The following is a 20626-nucleotide window of genomic DNA, read 5'->3' on the forward strand; positions in this document are numbered from 1 at the left end:
ATAGAAAATCTGTGGAGGGAGCTGAAGGTTCGAGTTGCCAAACGTCAGCCTCGAAACCTTAATGACTTGGAGAAGATCTGCAAAGTGGAGTGGGACAAAATCCCTCCTGAGATGTGTGCAAACCTGGTGGTCAACTACAAGAAACGTCTGACCTCTGTGATTGCCAACAAGGGTTTTGCCACCAAGTACTAAGTCATGTTTTGCAGAGGGGTCAAATACTTATTTCCCTCATTAAGATGCAAATCAATTTATAACATTTTTGACATGCGTTTTTCTGGATTTTTTTGTTGTTATTCTGTCTCTCACTGTTCAAATAAACCTACCATTAAAATTATAGACTGATCATTTCTTTGTCAGTGGGCAAACGTACAAAATCAGCAGGGGATCAAATACTTTTTTCCCTCACTGTATGTCTACTGCAGAAGAACAAGACAGAGTCATGATAAAAATGAGTTTTGATCAATCATAGAAATAAAAGTGCTGAAAACAAATTGGCTTCCTATTTAAAAAGTAGATGATGAACAAGCTTTGAAGTGAAAAATAGTTTCGGTGCTGGTACAGCCAATTAGCGCAAAGTAATATTGTGATATTGTCAAAGCGATATCGTAAAAAATAATATCACAATATGTAACTATCGATTTTTTTTTCCGCCCATCACTACTTTCCACCCCTTGACGCACAAACATACCATTGCAGTAAAAGCCTTGCTGGGGTCATAAATGAGTGGTTGTGGAGCCAGGCTGAGTTTTTGTTGCAGGGGCTGAGGGAGAGGACGGGAGTCAGGCAGAGGACGGGAGTCAATAACTCCCTCCAGCACAAACCACAGCAAAGCACCCTGCAGTGAACCCTCTGCTAATTACCACTGATTTATCCACGGTCTCAGGAAGGGTTGTGGCACACACACAAATACAGACATCTCTCACACACACACACACACACACACACACACACACACACACACACACACACACACACACACACACACACACACACACACACACACACACACACACACACACACACACACACACACACACACACACACACACACACACACACACTTTCTGACATAGTAACAAACACAGCAACACACAAGTGTACAGATTTCTTCTAGCACACAGGCCCTTATGTAGAGGACAGAGAGTAGCTCTGATGAGGTAGTTGAATAGGCTACAGGAAAGGAGCTGTTGGATAACGGGCAGCAGAAGGGCCATAGTGATTGTTTTATTTAGAGGCTAAGGATAGGGACACAGACGTATATGGAATGACAACATTCCAATTCTAGCTCCGGCCAAGTTTTTTTGACGGAATCCTAGCCCAGCAGTTGATGTTCCCATTGCATCAGAGGCCAAGATACAAGGCCAACTCGACTTGTCAGAAGTTTCTTTTGGGGGGACCTGGTGTGGTATAAGGCGGCATACATTACGGTGCTACTTTTTTATATCGAATTTACTTCAAATCCGTTTTTCATGCGCCGGCCTGTGGTCCCAAGGTTAAGAAACGAGTCCGGAACCCTCCAGTGTTTCCACTAGCCAACTCTAACGGCCCCCTTTCTTTTTCTGCCTCTCTCTCTCTCTCTCTCTCTCTCTCTCTCTCTCTGTCTCTCTCTCTCTCTCTGTCTCTCTCTCTCTCTCTCTCTCTCTCTGTCTCTCTCTCTCTCTCTCTCTCTCTCTCTGTCTCTCTCTCTCTCTCTCTCTCTCTCTCTCTCTCTCTCTCTCTCTCTCTCTCTCTCTCTCTCTTCTCTCTCTCTCTCTCTTTATTCCTTTTGCCTTATTCTCTTGGTGTCAGTTTTCCTATCTGGTTGTGTTGTTCTCCCTGTACATATTTAGTTGTTGATCATGTTATATCAACTGTACAGGGTTTTATAGTTCTTTTTTATGGCATATTTTTCCCTTCATATTTTGACTGCCCTCATTCCCATTAGGAGTGTTTGCACAGCCCCGCATGCAAATTCAGGGAACTCCTGTCACCGTTTGACGTATTGGTTTGAATACCTATTTGAATGTACTCTCCGTCAGTGAGCAGTATGGAAAGGTCAATGGTTCTTACACAGTGCGCCCTACCATGATATTTAGTAGTTCTATTTTTCTCACCGTACAATAAATGCCTGCTTCACCCTGTTGACCCCCTGTAACGTAACTTATGTTAGGGGCCCTCTCTGAGAGCAGGCAGGCAGCTGAGGTGACCTCAGTCTGTACCCCCTCCGACTTGGTAGACCTGACATTCGTAAGGCAAGAGTAGTCTATAGTAGGGTCACCCCGGAAGGATCACTGTGTCAAAATGTAGTGGGAGCATTAGCTATAGTCAAAGAGCAGGCACAACAAATAGAGGTCTAGAAGGGAAAGCATTCGGCTGTGGGTAGTGGAATACTTCCACTATTGCATTATATGAGTACCCTTTTGAGAGTATCCTTGAATCCTTTGAAGGTAAATAGTCAGTATGACCTGTTGACGAAGAAGACATTGGTCACAATACTTAAGATGCTAGGCTTCTTCTTTATGAAGTTCTTTCCCCTGTAAAGTTTGTCTTGCAATGGTTCAGACTTTGCTCTCCCTGATTCCTGTGCTCCTAATTCAGAGCAACTGCTCTTCCTCCTTCCTTCTGTGTTACAGTCCGGGAAACTAAGTATGGTTGACTATGTCACCAAAACGATTGGCATATCATCTGATTTAAAGGGCTCCACCCAGTTTATGAGAAAATCGTCCATGTATCTATCTACATCTTGAGTGTGTCTCTCTCACTCTTGCTCACTCTCACTCTCTCGTGTGTGTGTGTGTGTGTGTGTGTGTGTGTGTGTGTGTGTGTGTGTGTGTGTGTGTGTGTGTGTGTGTGTGTGTGTGTGTGTGTGTGTGTCACTCAGTCCTGATAAAGGCCAAGTCAATTATTCACTGGGACAGTCACTAGGTAGAGTCAGACCCATAACAGCGTGCCGTGGCTCCACAGTGCACCGTTTTATGAGGTTGGCCAATAAAAGTCATTCAAGTCACCTGGAATCCCAGAGTGGTCACATTTATGGCATTAAGTCATTCTAAACCCATAATCCACTTACAGTAGCCTTTACAGAAGCAGTGATTTAGCCTACCTCAGATTTGGAACAGTTCTAATTCTTGAACGGATGCCATTAAACACAACTGTACCCCCTTCAAACTGCTAGGACATGTAGTTCTCTTTTTTAAAGTCTGTAATAAATGGTTTCAATCTAATCTCGTTTTTAATTTTTTTTGGGGGGGGGGATTAATATGACACGGAAAACGCAATTTTATGATTCCTCTCAATCCATATGAAGTGCGTGTACTTGTTCCTGAGGCAAAACCCACCACATGTAACCGCCTTGGGATTACCGTTTTGAATTTAAATTTGTTTTTACTTTCTTTCATGTAATCTCTTTTAAAATGTTGATTCCTTTTTTGTTACATTTTTTTTTATTTACTTTTTGCATTGTTAACGTGTTTTTTTTCTTTCTCCACTTTGTTTCTCTCTCACCATCTAGTACCTACAGATGAAATGGCCCCTGCTAGATGTTAACCACGGAAGTCTTCAAAGTAGACAAGCACTTAAAGATGCCCGGTCCCCGTCACCGGCGCACATCGTTGTAAGTAACACCCTGCTTTAGTCCTTTACATTTCTCTACCTCTTTTTCCCTCTAAGACGGAAAGACAACCCTTCTACTGTATCCTGTTGTACACCTCTGTATACCCTCTTTTTTCCAACACAAAACCTGTTGAATGGATGTCCGTGACTAACTGCTATACCTAGAGAGATGGCTGTCTTCCTGGAAATGACAGTCACTCATTAACCAGCCAAGATATTTTAAACTCGACCAACAGAGGTAGCTACTCAGCATATTTTTAGAGGGGTGTCTTGCTTATATAAAGCATTTTGGGGGCTATAATAATTATATTGATTGTACTGATTGCGTAAAGCCAGTGGTAAGATCATGGGAAAGGCAAAGCTCACTTGGGATAAGCTGTTGGCTGTAGTGGATTTGGCAAAGTGTCAGGTGACCATTGCTCTTTGGACGGCCACGCCGCTTCGGACGCAGTGTGTCGACACAAGGCCCCGCCCAGCCCTTACTGTACAGTAGAGTTTGGAGCCGGATAAGGATATGAACCTTATAGGAAACCTATGGAGATGACCCGTAACCTCAGAGAAGGAAGGTTTACTCTGCTGACTTCATGAGCACGGTGAAGGCGGAGTTCTAGCCACGTGGTTAAAGAACCCACGCTGCTCACATTCCAAAGAGCACGACCGCCTGGCACCCAGGCTGGCACCCAGGCTGGCACCCAGGCTGGCTACGTGACCATTGGACCGTGATAGGGCCATGAAAACTGAATCCTTGTAGTCTAATAGACCATGTTGAAATGTAAAAAGCCAGTTCTCTGTTATACTGTTCTGTTTCTCACTTTCCTGGCTATTAAGACAGGTCAACGTAAAGGTTACATGGTGAGGAATATCAGTCCGATGCGTGCCAGGAATGTTAAAAGTGTTAACAAGGTGACTAAGAAGTGCCTTAGGCCAGAATTAGCATAGTGGGTAGCATTGTTTCTGGAATTACATCACCAACGTTAATGTTCATACATGGTGTATATGCAATATTATCGGACATATACTTGGTTAAGGCTACGCTATAGACCCATTGGCCCGTATTCATAAAGCTTTTCAGAGTATGAGTTCTGATCTAGGATCAGGTTGAACTTTTGGATCATAACGAAGAAGATTACATGGACACGGGGGAACTGATTCGAGATCAGTAGTCCTACTCTGACATGATTGATTTAGAGTTCACCACATAGCTGACCCTGTGTTGACCCATGGAGCTAACACGTAGTCTACATTTGTTTAGCGCTTGAGTTTTTACGCAAAGACTTGAACATTTAGTGGCATATATTATGTCAAGGCACTGTCTTCACGTACGTCACTGTTGGTATTTGATAAGTATAGACAGTTTTTATGAGCCACAATAAAAATACTATCAGAAATGGTTTCCAGTTCAACATTAACAGAAAGTTGGCAAGCCAGCCCTCTTGGTCTTTTGCCCAGTTTCGTTAAGTACATACAGCTTAAAATAGGCTGTTTATTTGAAACAGAAACCCTGTCAAAAGTTATGCTAAGACAAAGAGATGGCGATGACAGTGCTCTAACAAACACAACAACCAAACTCAGTCGGACAGGCCCTCCTTATCCTCCGAGCGACGCCAGCGTTATTTTTATACCGTAAAGTTCAGGGGGCCCTACTTGGACGGTTATTTTAAGAGACATACATCTCCTCTGAAATCATTAAGCTGGTAGGAGGCAGTTAAGTTGCAGGTAAATACTTCTGTTTGTATTCCTCCATGAGTCATATGGCTGTAAATACTTCACCTCGCGTCTTCCATTGCTCCTCAGTACCGGGGGCTTGAAGAGGACTTTCCTAAGATGACATCCAACACACGGCTGCGGCTCAAATGCCCCGTGCTCAGAATACATTAGCGTCTCGTTGCGCCAGAAAACGTGTTTATCTCATTGTTTATTCTATTATTCATTTGGATTGATCGGTACCATCTGTGATTTGTTTGATCAAGAACCGGGGTGTAAGATCAGAGGTGTAACACCACACCGGCACACACTTGCTGTTAGAGTACGTGATTCAATTGAATGTGAGATGAAGCTTGTGTTGTTATTTCCCCTCCCGCCCTTCCTCTCCATCTATCTCTGACTGAGTGGAGATGGATTAAATGTTTCCCTGGTTTGCATCATACCAGTGTTAACAACGTAAAGACAGATGGGTATGGTCAGAGATAACAACACCTTGGGCCTTAGTATCTCAGTCAGTGTGTAAATGTATAGATCGCAACCCCCTAACCAACATGGCCTATATGTTACTTTACGTGATCCCCTTATCAATAAATTGTGCAGTAAACAGTGGTTTCTTTTTGCTTTTAAATGGGAAGAACACCTGGGCACCTTGACCTCTTTGGCTAGGAATTTGCTGTCTGCACTGCAGCGATAAGAGCCAGCCAATAGGCACCGAAGATAAGGAGAAGTACAAGTGACCCTTCAACAATCTTAGAAACAGTCAGAGAGAGACAGTGAAACAGTAAATAAAACTAAACAACAAACTAAACATACAAATGCTAAATTGAGCAGAGAGAGATGGGGAAGGACAAAGACAGATGGACAGAGACACAGAATGAAACAAAAACCGACTATCTTGTGAAGATTCTCTGGGTAGGTCAGTTTCTGGGGTAGAAGTGGGTGGAGCTCTTGAGGATCAGCCATGAAGGGAATGGAGGAAATGACCTTGCAAGGGCTTGTCGTTACGAGGCTGTGTGGTTTGCCCCTCACCGCCACACTCGCAAAGGGGGCACGCCAGGGCCTTTGAAGTGTCTGACCGCCCTGCGGGGCAGCCTCCAAACCGCTGCCGCTGAACTTTTAGACCATTGGCTGAATGTTATTATTTATTGATATGTCTATTGATGTGTTTTTTTTACAGAAAGGAACCAAGGGAGAGACATTTTTGTATTGTGCATCTGCCTCACACAGTCAACAAGCCGAGATAATCTTGTGTAAAATAGACCCTCAGTCCGTAGTCATACAGTTTAAGTTCCTAATGGTATCTTCATGTGACACATCATGAACACAGTCTCAAAACTCAATGACAGTTTAAGTTCCTAATGGTATCTTCACATCATGAACACAGTCTCAAAACTCAATGACAGTTTAAGTTCCTAATGGTATCTTCACATCATGAACACAGTCTCAAAACTCAATGACAGTCATCTTAACTATTGGTGCACCACAGATAACCCATTGGCTGATGTTTTATGCCACTTTTTGTAGTAGCTTAGAGGTGGGATTTGTTTTTAGACAGATTTATGATTTGTTTTACGGGATTTGTTGTGTGTGTGTGTGTGTGTGTGTGTGTGTGTGTGTGTGTGTGTGTGTGTGTGTGTGTGTGTGTGTGTGGTGTGTGTGTGTGTGTGTGTGTTCCCCAGTCAGTCATCATAGCAGTGGCCAGGCATAACATGGTGGTGTTCTGGTCATGCCATTTCTCAACACATTCAAGTTAAGAAAAGTACTTTACATTTCTACTCTGTATAAAGACTAGAAAGGGGTAAGGGAATGTAAGAAAAGTACTTTACATTTCTACTCTGTATAAAGACTAGAAAGGGGTAAGGGAATGTAAGAAAAGTACTTTACATTTCTACTCTGTATAAAGACTAGAAAGGGGTAAGGGAATGTAAGAAAAGTACTTTACATTTCTACTCTGTATAAAGACTAGAAAGGGGTAAGGGAATGTAAGAAAAGTACTTTACATTTCTACTCTGTATAAAGACTAGAAAGGGGTAAGGGAATGTAAGAAAAGTACTTTACATTTCTACTCTGTATAAAGACTAGAAAGGGGTAAGGGAATGTAAGAAAAGTACTTTACATTTCTACTCTGTATAAAGACTAGAAAGGGGTAAGGGAATGTAAGAAAGGTGACGTCACTTGTTGTTGGCTTTAAAACATTGAGTCATCTTCTTACTCAGTCATCTGACAAAGTAAATTATAGGCTATGTGATGAATAGCCTTAATTTCGCAACCACTTTAGACTTACTATTATGATGCAAGTCAAACATTCTTAACAATGTTTCTTAAATTGACATGCTGGGAACTGGGGCAGAAATACGTATATGTTTGAGAGCGAGAGAGTACACGTGCACACACACACACACACACACACACACACACACACACACACACACACACACACACACACACACACACACACACACACACACACACACACACACACACACACACACACACACAGTCCTTTTGTTAGAGTCTTGTTTAGGCCAGACAATGTCTACATTGTTTTCTGGGCTTTCACTGGCAACAGGGGATGGGCTGGAGTGTTAACCATTTCCCAATTGGGCCTCCATGTAGTGTGTGTGTGTGTGTGTGTGTGTGTGTGTGTGTGTGTGTGTGTGTGTGTGTGTGTGTGTGTGTGTGTGTGTGTGTGTCTGTGTGTGTGTGTGTGTGTGTGTGTGTGTGTGTGTGCGTGTGCGTGTGTGTGTGTGTGTGTCAGGAGCAGTGTGAAACATGGAACTCGAGGGAGTAAGGGAAAGGTGTAGTGTCCTGTTGTGTGCCTATTCCAAGTGTATGATAATTAGCTTTGAGGAAGTGATGGAACCTGACCATTACATCTATGTATGGCAAGACCTCCCACCTGAGGCTGTCTAACCAATGAACACTCGGCTTTCACGTTGCAGGCCCGTTTGTCTCTCCGTAGAATGTGCACTGGAAGAAGACCTACAGAAATGAGTGGGAGCTGGCTTGAAATTAAGTGCCCATCCCTACATTTTGAAATAGAATAGATGTGTTCAGGAAATGCCCACAATGACTTCTCAGTCCCCAATTGTGGCTGAACGGCTTGGTCGGTCATCCTTAGAAAAGAAGTGGCCTCTTGTCCACTCTGTGTCCATCTTTATGTACGTTGTGACAAGTTAAATAAAGATATGTCTCCTCCCTCTGAATCGCAGTGCACCTGGGTTGTACAGACAATAGCCCTGTGGGTTGGAAGCCCTGGTGTGAAATCCTGGCCTCCTTCACTGTTAATGAGCGCCCCCAGGGTCACAGACTGGAGACACTGCCCTCACTGTTTACGAGAGGAGATCTCTCTCTCTCTTTCACGTTCTCTCTCTCTATCGATATTTCTCTCTCTTTCTTGATCTTTATATATCTCTCTGTCTCTCTCTCTGTCTCTCTCTCTTCTCTATTCCTTGCTCTGAAACTCCCCTTTACTACAGTCTGTAAGCTCTGGCTAGTCTGAGCAAAGTCAGTGGCAGCGTTATCACAGATGTGTTCAATGGTGTCTGTTATTGTGGCAGCAGTGCTTTAGACCAGAGCTGTTGGTAGGAGACATGGCCTCACCCTGAGACAGGGGGCTTTGTGCCTCCTATGGGCACCCAACCAGGCCTTTGCACTGTCCACTGTCTCCAACCAGACATTGCACTGTCAGGCTGACATCACAACCAACTTAGGTGCCAAATGTGAGACCAGCCGAGAGGAGACGTGTGTCAATCATGGGAACCGTGACGAGAGGGCAGTAGGGGTTTGCTGTTTCACTCAGTGAAACCTAATCTAGACAAAGTCATTGTTTCTCTACGACACCGAATGTCCAGTTGTTTACGAACACCCCAACGACAGTCAGAGGCTGCTAAGCAGACGACAGAGGAATTTCTAGAGAAGTAGCATCCAGATTCGGACCTGTAATAGTGGGAAGCCTATTTTCTCCACCGTTCGTTGCCATCTGATTTGCACAGAGAAATGTGGATAGCGGCTTTGAAACTCACAGGAATAGTTGGCTAGTCATTGTCCTCTTTACCTCTGAGTGGTATTTTAGCGGTTATAACCCTTGTGAACTAAGGCCACCCTGGGGAATGTGTGACGGAGATCTAGAATGTGTGTGCGTGTGTGTGTAAACACTGAAAATACTGTAAGCCTGTTCCGAGAATTGACTCATTGACCTTAGTGCAGAGTGACCTGTACACGACAGTAACTTAATGTATGAGGTTTCAGTATATGGAGAAAAACACTAACCTAGGTGGTCCAGTAGGGTTTTGTTGTGTGTCTGAATGACTTTGCACAATGTGATTAGTGTGCATGTTTTTTTTGTAAACTGATGCATGAACTCTATCTCCTTCCCTGTTTCTCTTCCTTTTCCCTCTTTTTTCCCTTTCCTCTTTCCATGCTCTTCATATCCTGATTTTAGAGTGATTTAAAATGTGATTTGGCTGTTAGCTGCACACCTACCGACATGCACAGGAAGACATCTTCCCATGTTCACCCTAGTGCACGCTGCAGTCTTCTAAGTCAATGTCTTTGAACCAGCAGCAAGAAACAGCCAAGTTACTCCAGTGTTAACAACTAGCCAGCCAGTATAACAGCCATGTTACCAACCCAGAGCCAACCCATGTTCTCATATTCTCTCTGTGTAATGTGTGTGTGTATAAGGAGAGTTAAGGCACCCTAGAGAAAGAAAGCTGAGGCACTGAAAAGGAAAGGAAATAGAAGTTTTAAATAAATGAATAGCCTAGCTAGTGAAAGGGGGGGGGGGGGGGTGCATTAGGCTTAAGTGAGAACACATTCCTTTGCATTCATGTCCCTGGTAGGCTAGGATGATGTGTGTGTGTGTGTGTGTGTGTGTGAGCTGATATAATTGTGTGACTCGGGAACGTCCGTCTTTGCCTTTCAGGGGCCCTTCTGCTTGGAATTCCCCGGACAGTCAGATCTGAGCCTTCACCAATTTCAGTTGGTGAGAACTTTGAATTCCAAGTATCTTGTTAGCTGGTTGATGATGCCAAATAACAACTGACAAATGATGATGATTTAAAAAAATGAATAATAATAGTCATATTGTAATGATAACCTAATCATGCTATGTTGTTGTGTTTGCTACTGATTGAGTGCTGTTGCTGCTTTGTTGTTGACTTGCTTTTTGTTGCTCTGTAATGGGGGCTGGTGCAGATATTTTGGGGGATACTTATCAAGTTTCAAGTACCTATTGACATTTTACCCTGGTTCTCACACTAAATATGTACTGATGTCTTGTGCAACGCATACATTCCTAGTTCTCTGACAACCCTGATTTCCAGAGATGGTTTAGAAAACTGTGAACTGTGTTTTGTAAGTAATTGGCTTGTAACCCACTCTAGCGTTGTGATAGTTGGTGTAGCCTAGCTCCGTTTGCTGACTGTACTTTGTAGCTAACATCAGATGGTTTAGAATGTTTACTCTCGAGGTAGCATTACGGTCTCTGTCGATAGAGGATTGTATCCTTCGCTTTACAACAGTGCCAAAGTGTCTATTGAATTTAAGGAAAATTCCACCCAGAAAATATTTTGGGGATATTTGTTTCGTTAGTCCATTGTTGGTCCCAAAACTTTCAAACTATAGAAATCATCCGCGGATTCAACATGCATCATACTGGGATGATTTATGTATTTTGAAATGTACTTATTTTGGGACTATGTCAACAGACTAATGAAATAAATACCAAAAGATAATTTTGGGGTGGTATTTTACTTTAAGTCTACTCTTTGAACATGGTATAGATTGATGATTTCAGGTCCACAAAGGTTCTGTCAGACAGTAGAGTGTATTTATTCTGAGGTTTTTGGTCATTCTTTGCCACATATTATGAGATGTCAATCGTTTTCCAGTCTTTTGCTGAAGGACTGTATTCTGTGTTCGTGTTTGAATTACCATCCGGGAGAGAGAATCTCTTTCTCTTCTCTTTTCATCAATTTCTCTTAGCAGCTGTCTTGAAGAGGATTCTCTTTATTATCGGCATCTGAATGCAGAGCCAGCGAGAAGTTAACTAGGGAGTGGAGTGTGTGAATCTCTCTCTCTCTCTTCTGAATTGTTCTCCTGTCGTCAGGAGCCATCTACGGACCATGAAGAGTCAGGGCCTGTTTCAATTCTATATTACTACTATTCAATTATGGTTCCCTCCTTGACGTACCCAAAAGGCCAGAGTTTGAATGGAGCAGGACATAATGGCTAGCCTTCATCTGCAGGGCTGACTGTCGACTGCTGCCAGATCATTGGGCGCTAGGCTAGATTGTGGCTCATGGTTGCACGTTTAGCCTGATGACGGGAGTGAGAGGAACTGTGGGACATGGGTTGTCATTGAGGAGCCAAGATGAAAACTAATTGTTGTCTCCTTTGTATGGACCCCGGATTCTTTTGAGTTGCCTGCTTGAGTTGCTCCGGCTGATCAATTGCTTGATTTTCCACACTCATTCGGGACCGTGTCAGTAACAAAAACGTTGCACTTGGAAAAAACACTTTCGGAAACAACCTTTAATGTAAACACTGTTTACTTACAAGTGGAGAAAGATATCCCTCATTCCCCCTCCCTCCCTTCAGTAAAAAGTGTCTGCCAGAACTTGTTTGATTAGGTAAGGCAGGAGCTCTGTTGGGTGTGTCTATGTCTGTGTTTCTTTGTGAGTGCGTCTTGAATATGTGTTTGTCTGCACAAGTGTGTCTGCATATGTGTTGGTGTCTGTGTCTCTCTGTCTAAGATATAGATGTATGGTTGCCCAATCCAATTTGAGGTGTGTCTGTTTGTGTGCTACATTAGTGGTCTTAGTCAGGTCAAGCAAGGTTGTCAAGCACAGTTGCAAATCAATCAAATCAAATTTATTTATATTGCCCTTCTTACATCAGGTGATATCTCAAAGTGCTGTACAGAAACCCAGCCTAAAACCCCAAACAGCAAGCAATGCAGGTGTAGAAGCACGGTGGCTAGGAAAAGCTCCCTAGAAATGCCAAAATCTTGGAAGAAACCTAGAGAGGAACCAGGCTATGAGGGGTGGCCAGTCCTCTTCTGGCTGTGCCGGGTGGAGATTATAACAGAATATGGCCAAGATGTTCAAATGTTCATAAATAACCAGCATGGTCAAATAATAATAATCACAGTAGTTGTCGAGGGTGCAACAAGTCAGCACCTCAAGAGTAAATGTCAGTTGGCTTTTCATAGCTGATCATTGAGAGTATCTCTACCGCTCCTGCTGTCTCTAGAGAGTTGAACACAGCAGGTCTGGGACAGGTAGCACGTCTGGTGAACAGGTCAGGGTTCCATAGCCGCAGGCAGAACTGTTGAAACTGGAGCAGCAGCACGGCCAGGTGGACTGGGGACAGCAAGGAGTCATCATGCCAGGTAGTCCTGAGGCATGGTCCTAGGGCTCAGGTCCTCCAAGAGAGAGGAAGAAAGAAAGAGAGAAAGAGAGAATTAGAGAGAGCATACTTAAATTCACACAGGACACCGGATAAGACAGGAGAAATACTCCAGATATAACAGACTGACCCTAGCCCCCCGACACATAAACTACTGAGGCTGAGACAGGAGGGGTCAGGAGACACTGTGGCCCCATCCGATGATACCCCCGGACAGGGCCAAACAGGCAGGATATAACCCCACCCACTTTGCCAAAGCACAGCCCCCACACCACTAGAAGGATATCTTCAAACACCAACTTACCATCCTGAGACAAGGCCGAGTATAGCCCACAAAGATCTCAGCCACGGCACAACCCAAGGGGGGGCGCCAACCCAGACAGGAAGACCACGTCAGTGACTCAACCCACTCAAGTGACGCACCCCTCCTAGGGACGGCATGGAAGAGCACCAGTAACCCAGTGACTCAACCCCTGTAATAGGGTTAGAGGCAGAGAATCCCAGTGGAGAAGAGGGGAACCGGCCAGGCAGAGGCAGCAAGGGTGGTTCGTTGGTCCAGAGCCTTTCCGTTCACCTTCACACTCCTGGGCCAGACTACACTCAACCATAGGACCTACTGAAGAGATGAGTCTTCAGTAAAGACTTAAAGGTTGAGACCGAGTCTGCGTCTCTCACATGGGTAGGCAGAACATTCCATAAAAATTGAGCTCTATAGGAGAAAGCCCTGCCTCCAGCTGTTTGCTTAGAAATTCTAGGGACAATTAGGAGGCCTGCGTCTTGTGACCGTAGCGTACGTGTAGGTATGTACGGCAGGGCCAAATCGGAAAGATAGGTAGGAGCAAGCCCATGTAATGCTTTGTAGGTTAGCAGTAAAACCTTGAAATCAGCCCTTGCCTTAACAGGAAGCCAGTGTAGGAAGGCTAGCACTGGAGTAATATGATCAAATCTTTTGGTTCTAGTCAGGATTCTAGCAGCCGTATTTAGCACTAACTGAAGTTTATTTAGTGCTTTATCCGGGTAGCCGGAAAGTAGAGCATTGCAGTAGTCCAACCTAGAAGTAACAAAAGCATGGATTAATTTTTCTGCATCATTTTTGGACAAAAAGTTAATGATTTTTGCAATGTTACGTAGATGGAAAAAAGCTGTCCTTGAAACAGTCTTAATATGTTCTTCAAAAGAGAGATCAGGGTCCAGAGTAACGCCGAGGTCCTTCACAGTTTTATTTGAGACGACTGTACAACCGTCAAGATTAATTGTCAGATTCAACAGAAGATCTCTTTGTTTCTTGGGACCTAGAATAAGCATCTCTGTTTTGTCCAAGTTTAAAAGTAGAAAGTTTGCAGCCATCCACTTCCTTATGTCTGAAACACAGGCTTCTAGCGAGGGCAATTTTGGGGCTTCACCATGTTTCATTGAAATTAACAGCTGTGTGTCATCCGCATAGCAGTGAAATTTAACATTATGTTTTCGAATGACATCCCCAAGAGGTAAAATATATAGTGAAAATAATAGTGGTCCTAAAACGGAACCTTGAGGAACACCGAAATTTACAGTTGATTTGTCAGAGGACAAACCATTCACAGAAACAAACTGATATCTTTCCGACAGATAAGATCTAAACCAGGCCAGAACTTGTCCGTGTAGACCAATTTGGGTTTCCAATCGCTCCAAAAGAATGTGGTGATCGATGGTATCAAAAGCAGCACTAAGGTCTAGGAGCACGAGGACAGATGCAGAGCTTCGGTCTGACGCCATTAAAAGGTCATTTACCACCTTCACAAGTGCAGTCTCAGTGCTATGATGGGGTCTAAAACCAGACTGAAGCGTTTCGTATACATTGTTTGTCTTCAGGAAGGCCATCAAGGCAACAGCTTTTTCAAAAAAAATTGAGAGGAATGGAAGATTCAATATTGTCCGATAGTTTTTTATATTTTCTGGGTCAAGGTTTGGCTTTTTCAAGAGGCTTTATTACTGGCACTTTTAGTGAGTTTGGTACACATCCGGTGGATAGAGAGACGTTTATTATGTTCAACATAGGAGGGCCAAGCACAGGAAGCAGCTCTTTCAGTAGTTTAGTTGGAATAGGGTCCAGTATGCAGCTTGAAGGTTTAGAGGTCATGATTATTTTTATCATTGTGTCAAGAGATATAGTACTAAAACACTTGAGTGTCTCCCTTGATCCTAGGTCCTGGCAGAGTTGTGCAGACTCAGGACAACGGAGCTTTGGAGGAATACGCAGATTTAAAGAGGAGTCCGTAATTTGCTTTCTAATGATCATGATCTTTTCCTCAAAGAAGTTCATGAATTTATTACTGCTGAAGTGAAAGCCATCCTCTCTTGGGGAATGCTGCTTTTAGTTAGCTTTGCGACAGTATCAAAAATACATTTCGGATTGTTCTTATTTTCCTCAATTAAGTTGGAAAAATAGGATGATCGAGCAGCAGTGAGGGCTCTTCGATAGTGCACGGTACTGTCTTTCCAAGCTAGTCGGAAGACTTCCAGTTTGGTGTGGCGCCATTTCCGAGCTCGTGTATTTTCTGTATACCAGGGAGCTAGTTTCTTATGACAAATGTTTTTAGGGGTGCAACTGCATCTAGGGTATTGCGCAAGGTTAAATTGAGTTCCTCAGTTAGGTGGTTAACTTATTTTTGTCCTCTGACGTCCTTGGGTAGGCAGAGGGAGTCTGGAAGGGCATCAAGGATTCTTTGGGTTGTCTGAGAATGTATAGCACGACTTTTGATGCTCCTTGGTTGGGGTCTGAGCAGATTATTTGTTGCGATTGCAAACGTAATAAAATGGTGGTCCGATAGTCCAGGATTATGAGGAAAAACATTAAGATCCACAACATTTATTCCATGGGACAAAACTAGGTCCAGAGTATGACTGTGGCAGTGAGTAGGTCCGGAGACATGTTGACAATGTCGATGATGGCTCCGAAAGCCTTTTGGAGTGGGTCTGTGGACTTTTCCATGTGAATATTAAAGTCACCAAAATGTTTAATATTATCTGCTATGACTACAATGTCCGACAGGAATTCAGGGAACTCAGTGAGGAACGCTGTATATGTCCCACGCTGTATATGGCCCATGACATCACAGACACCACGCCTTGTGACAAACTGCAGGCGTGTGTGTGTGTGTCTGTGCTTGAGAGCAAACTAGAAAAGTGACGAGAAAGTGATGGCACTGATCTTTTTAAAATAGTAGCTTAGTTTTGCAGTCAGATAGAAAAATGTCTCATCAAATTTGACCTTAAATAATGTTACAGTGTGCAAACAGATACGTTAATTTGGCATATTGGTATTCAGGGACCTGGTGAAACATCCCACTGCGAATTTTCCAAATAATGATCATTAACATTAAGCACTTTTTCTATATCCCCCTGCTTGTCCAACCCTCCCTCCCTCCCTCCTCCTCTGCCCAGGTCCCGCATCTGATTCTGTAGCTGGGCTGCTGTGAGCGATGGAGAGGGGACCGTGTACTGTATTAGTTCTTGAGGGCGTTTCACAGGGAAACTCATTTTGACAGAACTCCAGGTGTCTCATTGTTGGAACTGCTATGGTTCAACAGATTTACCAATTAGTATTGGGCTGAGGGCATGGTTGGGCGGGAAGGGGGAAACGGGGGTGGGGGTATGGAAGAATTGAAATGAGAGGGAATGGTTAGTATGGAAGAATTGAAATGGGGAGGTGTTGTTCCGGGTTGGGTAGAGTGATGGAATGAAATGGGGGGAGGGGGGTCTTCTGAAGGGTCTTGTGGCTGTAGAGGGAGAGGGACGCTGGGTAAGTCGATACGTGACCTCCTTTTCTCAGCTGAGGAATGGAATGACTGGTTCCAAGGAGGAGGAGAAATAGGAGGAGGGGTGATGGGAAGGCAGCAAAGGAGGGAAACATATTACAGTGCGTTAACATGAAGATTTAGGCTATAACTTTACAAGTAGCCTATAGTCCAGCCCTGATGCCTCCAACAAAGCATGAAATGTTTTATTTCCTTGCTGTCAGTTATTGCCAATGTTACTGCAAAATTGAGACAATTGAATTGACCCTATCTCAAGTGGGCATCAGCACACAAAATTGATTGACTCAGGAGATAAAAATCTCAATCTTTGGAGGGTGTTTTTACACACATCTGTTCGCCAAACCAATGATTTGTTTTTGTTGAAATCCTTCCTCACTCCCTCTGTTCTCACTTTCTTACCAGACTGAATTGTGTGGGATTATACACAGCGTTATTACTTTGTGAAACTGTTTGTTTTTCCTTTACAAATGCCTACTCCAGGAAGTTTTGACATGAGAGAGTAGGGTTAAGTAATTTAGAGAATATCCCTAGGGTCGCCTGTCGAATTTGGAGCAGTGTTTGCCTCCAAAGTACAGTATGTGTTTGTGTGTGCGTCATGACTCGTGTTGGCGCTCTATGAAATCACTGCCAGTGCTTACTTGGTCAGAAGGTTAAAGGAAAAGAAACTGTAAATAACAAATGATGATCCCTCTAGAATTAAAGTCTTAAAAGATTTCTCATTAAGGGAGAATTGTGGGGGTTTTTTTTACAACAAAATCTCAATTTTTTATGTAAATGGAATGTTATAGAAGGGTCCAGACACTTTTTTTCAATTTCACTTGTTTTTGAGAAACTTGCATGAAATTGTGTCATTTTGAACTTTATCCTCAACGTTATATTCCGTTTTGTTTCGACTCGAGTGACCATTCTAGCTGCAGGCTACACCAAGAATGGAACAGCTGGATAGAGGAAACGTCTTGAATCGCACAAAATGGAATATAACGTTGCGGATAAAGTTCGTAATGACCCAATTTCATGCGTATAACATCTAAAGACCTGCATCACTATACTGAGAGAGTTGCTGTTTCTAAAAGGACATATTTGGGTGTTTTTGGAGCATTTATTCCTGTTTTTTCAGAGTCCCCCGTACTGCACAACAGGAATGAGTTTCTCAAAAACAAGTGAAATTCGCTAAATAAGTGTCTTGACCCTTCTAGCTATAACATGCCATTTACATAAACAATAGAGATTTGGTTATAAAAAAGTAAACTTCTCCTTTTAATGACTATGTATTGCTGTATCTGGCTGAAAGATGTCCAAAGGTCAGGGTCAAATAGCAGTGGACCCAAAGGAAGCTGGATGTACAACTCTAAAATGTGACTCCAAAAGTATATAGTGTTACTGTCTGCTGTCCTCTTGAATCACATTCACTGGCTAGACTGGCACAGCATCCCTTGTGTTGGAGCACCCATCCCCTGCCTGCTTCTTTGCCTGATTGCAGTGGCCACACTTTGTTTGGGGTGAGAGATTTTGGGTGGGATGTTTAGTAGTGTGGGCTGGGGGTCTATGGAGAGGCGATGAACCACACAGCCCCAAATAACAATTTATTGCTACGGTTGAATGCACTGTGGCAGTCAAAGTTTAAAATCTTCTCTCTCTCTGAGTGTCTGTCTGTGTGTGTGTGTTGGCCGGTGGAATGCTGACTGTTTCCAGGGAGCACTTAAGCTGCCCTGAATTAGGTTTAGTTTCCCTGCTCGTACGGCGTGAGAGCGGGTCAGGGGGATTAGTTGAGAACACTCGGTATCTGATTTCTGAATAGTTTTGTATTGTCCTCAGTGAGTTTTTCAACCTGAGTGAGACTAACCTCCAATTTATTTTATTTTGTTCTTCTCAGCAGTTTCAGTGAAGACATCGCTGAACTTTCTGTATTTGTTTGGCTGTGTTTTTATTTTCCACAGTCAGTGTAGTCAATGATCCCTGAGTGCCAAGCTCTTCTTTAGTCTCCTGAATCCTCAAAAATGACAGACAATTTTTTTGTATAGTTTGTGGAAATTTGTGACAGTTCACACCGAGGCAGGTGATTGTATTTGCATGCTCTTGCATACCTCTGCAAGTATGCACGTTTCTTTTTTTGTCTTTTTTCCCCCCAGCCCTTCAAGAATCACCTCTGATTAAAGGGCTTATTAACGTGCCACTTAAATCTACCAGAGAATACCACAAATGCACTAAGTAAGGGAACATTCTTTAATCATAATTGCCATACATGTCAGGGAAACATTGGCCAATTTCATTCAAATATGGGTATGTTGTTAAGGAAAATCCATGATTATTGTTGCACTGGTCGTCGCTACAATAGTATGGCGTTGGTTGAAACTCAATATTAAATTCAAATTTCCTTACCATCATATCATATTTTTTAAATATATTTTTAAAACTTTTATTTAACTAGGCAAGTCAGTTAAGAACAAATTCTTATTTTATAATGATGGCCTACCCCGGCCAAACCCTCCCCTAACCCTGACGACGCTGGGCCAATTGTGCTATGGGACTCCTGATCACGGCCGGTTGGGATACAGTAGTAGTGATGCAGTGCCTTAGACCGCTGCGCCACTCTGGAGCCCTTTATGACACTAATGTCGATGAAAATTCTCAAATCACCTCGATTGGAGGTAACTCCCTGGCTCTCGTTATTAGCCGTCACTGCAACCATATACCAGATTTTGAACAGGGTCGTTAGCATTAGGAAAAAATAAAATACATTTGCCCCGGCCAAGCTCAATATCTAGGCGTTGGATAAGAACGAGAATAAAGCGTCCGTAAAGTGACCATTAGACTTGCCACCTTTTCGGACTGAATACGTTTGTAGAGGCAAGAGTTTTGATTAAATGTATACTTTATCACTCATGTGCCAATGACGTGCTACCTTCTTTGTAGCATTTCTGACAATGCTAATATATTTTTCTGAGTTCTAACAGCAGGTCAAGCAATTCGGTGGCACGGCAACAACACAGCTGCACCAGGATACCAGTCAAAAGAAAAGTATAAGAACAAACACAGGCTACAGTAGATAGCTAGCGACATGGTAGTATTCCAGTTGAGCTTAATCAACAAATACAAACAGATATTTTGAATAGCTAGGTAGCTAGCTAACATTAGCTTACTTGTCCAAAGTCCAGCAGCTAACCTCTGTAGCTAGCTAACACCAGTCAGCTGAAAGCTAGCCTGCTAATGAACAAGCAAAGAAAGGTAGCTAGCTATTTTTGGTTATGGAAGATTTATACACAAAAACAGCTGACAACAGCTGACCTTGACACAGAAGCTAGCTAATGTTAGCTAGCTCACATCCAAATGGCAGTCCTACATTTTCCCACAAAACATAGCTAGCAAGTACATTAGTTCAAAACAAACACCAAACTTTGGGCAAATTGTGACGCTGCTACCGTACAATTCATGCGATTGGCTTTTGCAACGCTAGCTAGCTAGCTAATTCATACTCCAAGCTCAGACAGGACACAACTCAAACTGTAGCTGAGAAAACTAGCTAACGTTACATGTAAACTGTGCACTGACTGCAGTGTGCAAATATATGCTTGCTAGCATCAGAAAAACTCACCAGTTTCTAACATCCATAATAAATTCCAGTACGCTCCATCTCCTGTTACATTAATGTGGATGCAACCATGATTACGGATAACCCGGAATTAATCATGAATAGTGATTAGTGAGAAGCACAAATATCATACCCCCAAGACATGCTAACTTCTCAACATTACAATAACAGGGGAGGTTAGCATTTTTTCGGGGTATGATATTTGTGCATCTAACTTTCTCACTCATCATTATTCACGATTCAGTCAGGATTATCTGTAATCATGGTAGTATCCACATTCATGTAGAAGTGTATATAAACTTATTATGTTCTTATATACAATAAAAGTGACTCCAAAATGGCACAATGCATTATTTACCATCATCCTGACTGGTTGCATCACTGCCTGGTATGGCAACTGTTCGGCCTCCAACTGCAAGGCACTACAGAGGGTAGTGTGTACAGCCCAGTACATCACTGGGGCCAAGCTTTCTGCCATCCAGGACCTCTATACCAGGCAGTGTCAGAGGAAGACCCTAAAAATTGTCAAAAA

At 43.1% G+C, this 20626-nt stretch overlaps 1 protein-coding gene across 33 annotated transcripts in view; it reads left to right on the forward strand.

Annotated features, from left to right (window-relative positions):
• The window catches only part of tcf7l2 (transcription factor 7 like 2), a 118130-nt gene that overhangs the window by 34393 nt on the left and 63111 nt on the right, over positions 1-20626 (forward strand). For 25 of the 33 annotated variants that reach the window (XM_082965794.1, XM_082965800.1, XM_082965801.1 and 22 more), the window contains exons 4-5: positions 3491-3592; positions 10223-10282. In XM_082965794.1, coding sequence (XP_082821920.1) covers positions 3491-3592; positions 10223-10282 — 162 coding nt within the window. The remainder of the gene's footprint in view (positions 1-3490; positions 3593-10222; positions 10283-20626) is intronic. The other 8 variants (XM_082965803.1, XM_082965810.1, XM_082965809.1 and 5 more) reach the window with 1 other exon arrangement.

Source organism: Salmo salar, chromosome 19, assembly GCF_965601325.2.
Source record: "Salmo salar chromosome 19, fSalSal1, whole genome shotgun sequence".
NCBI lineage: Eukaryota > Metazoa > Chordata > Actinopteri > Salmoniformes > Salmonidae > Salmo > Salmo salar.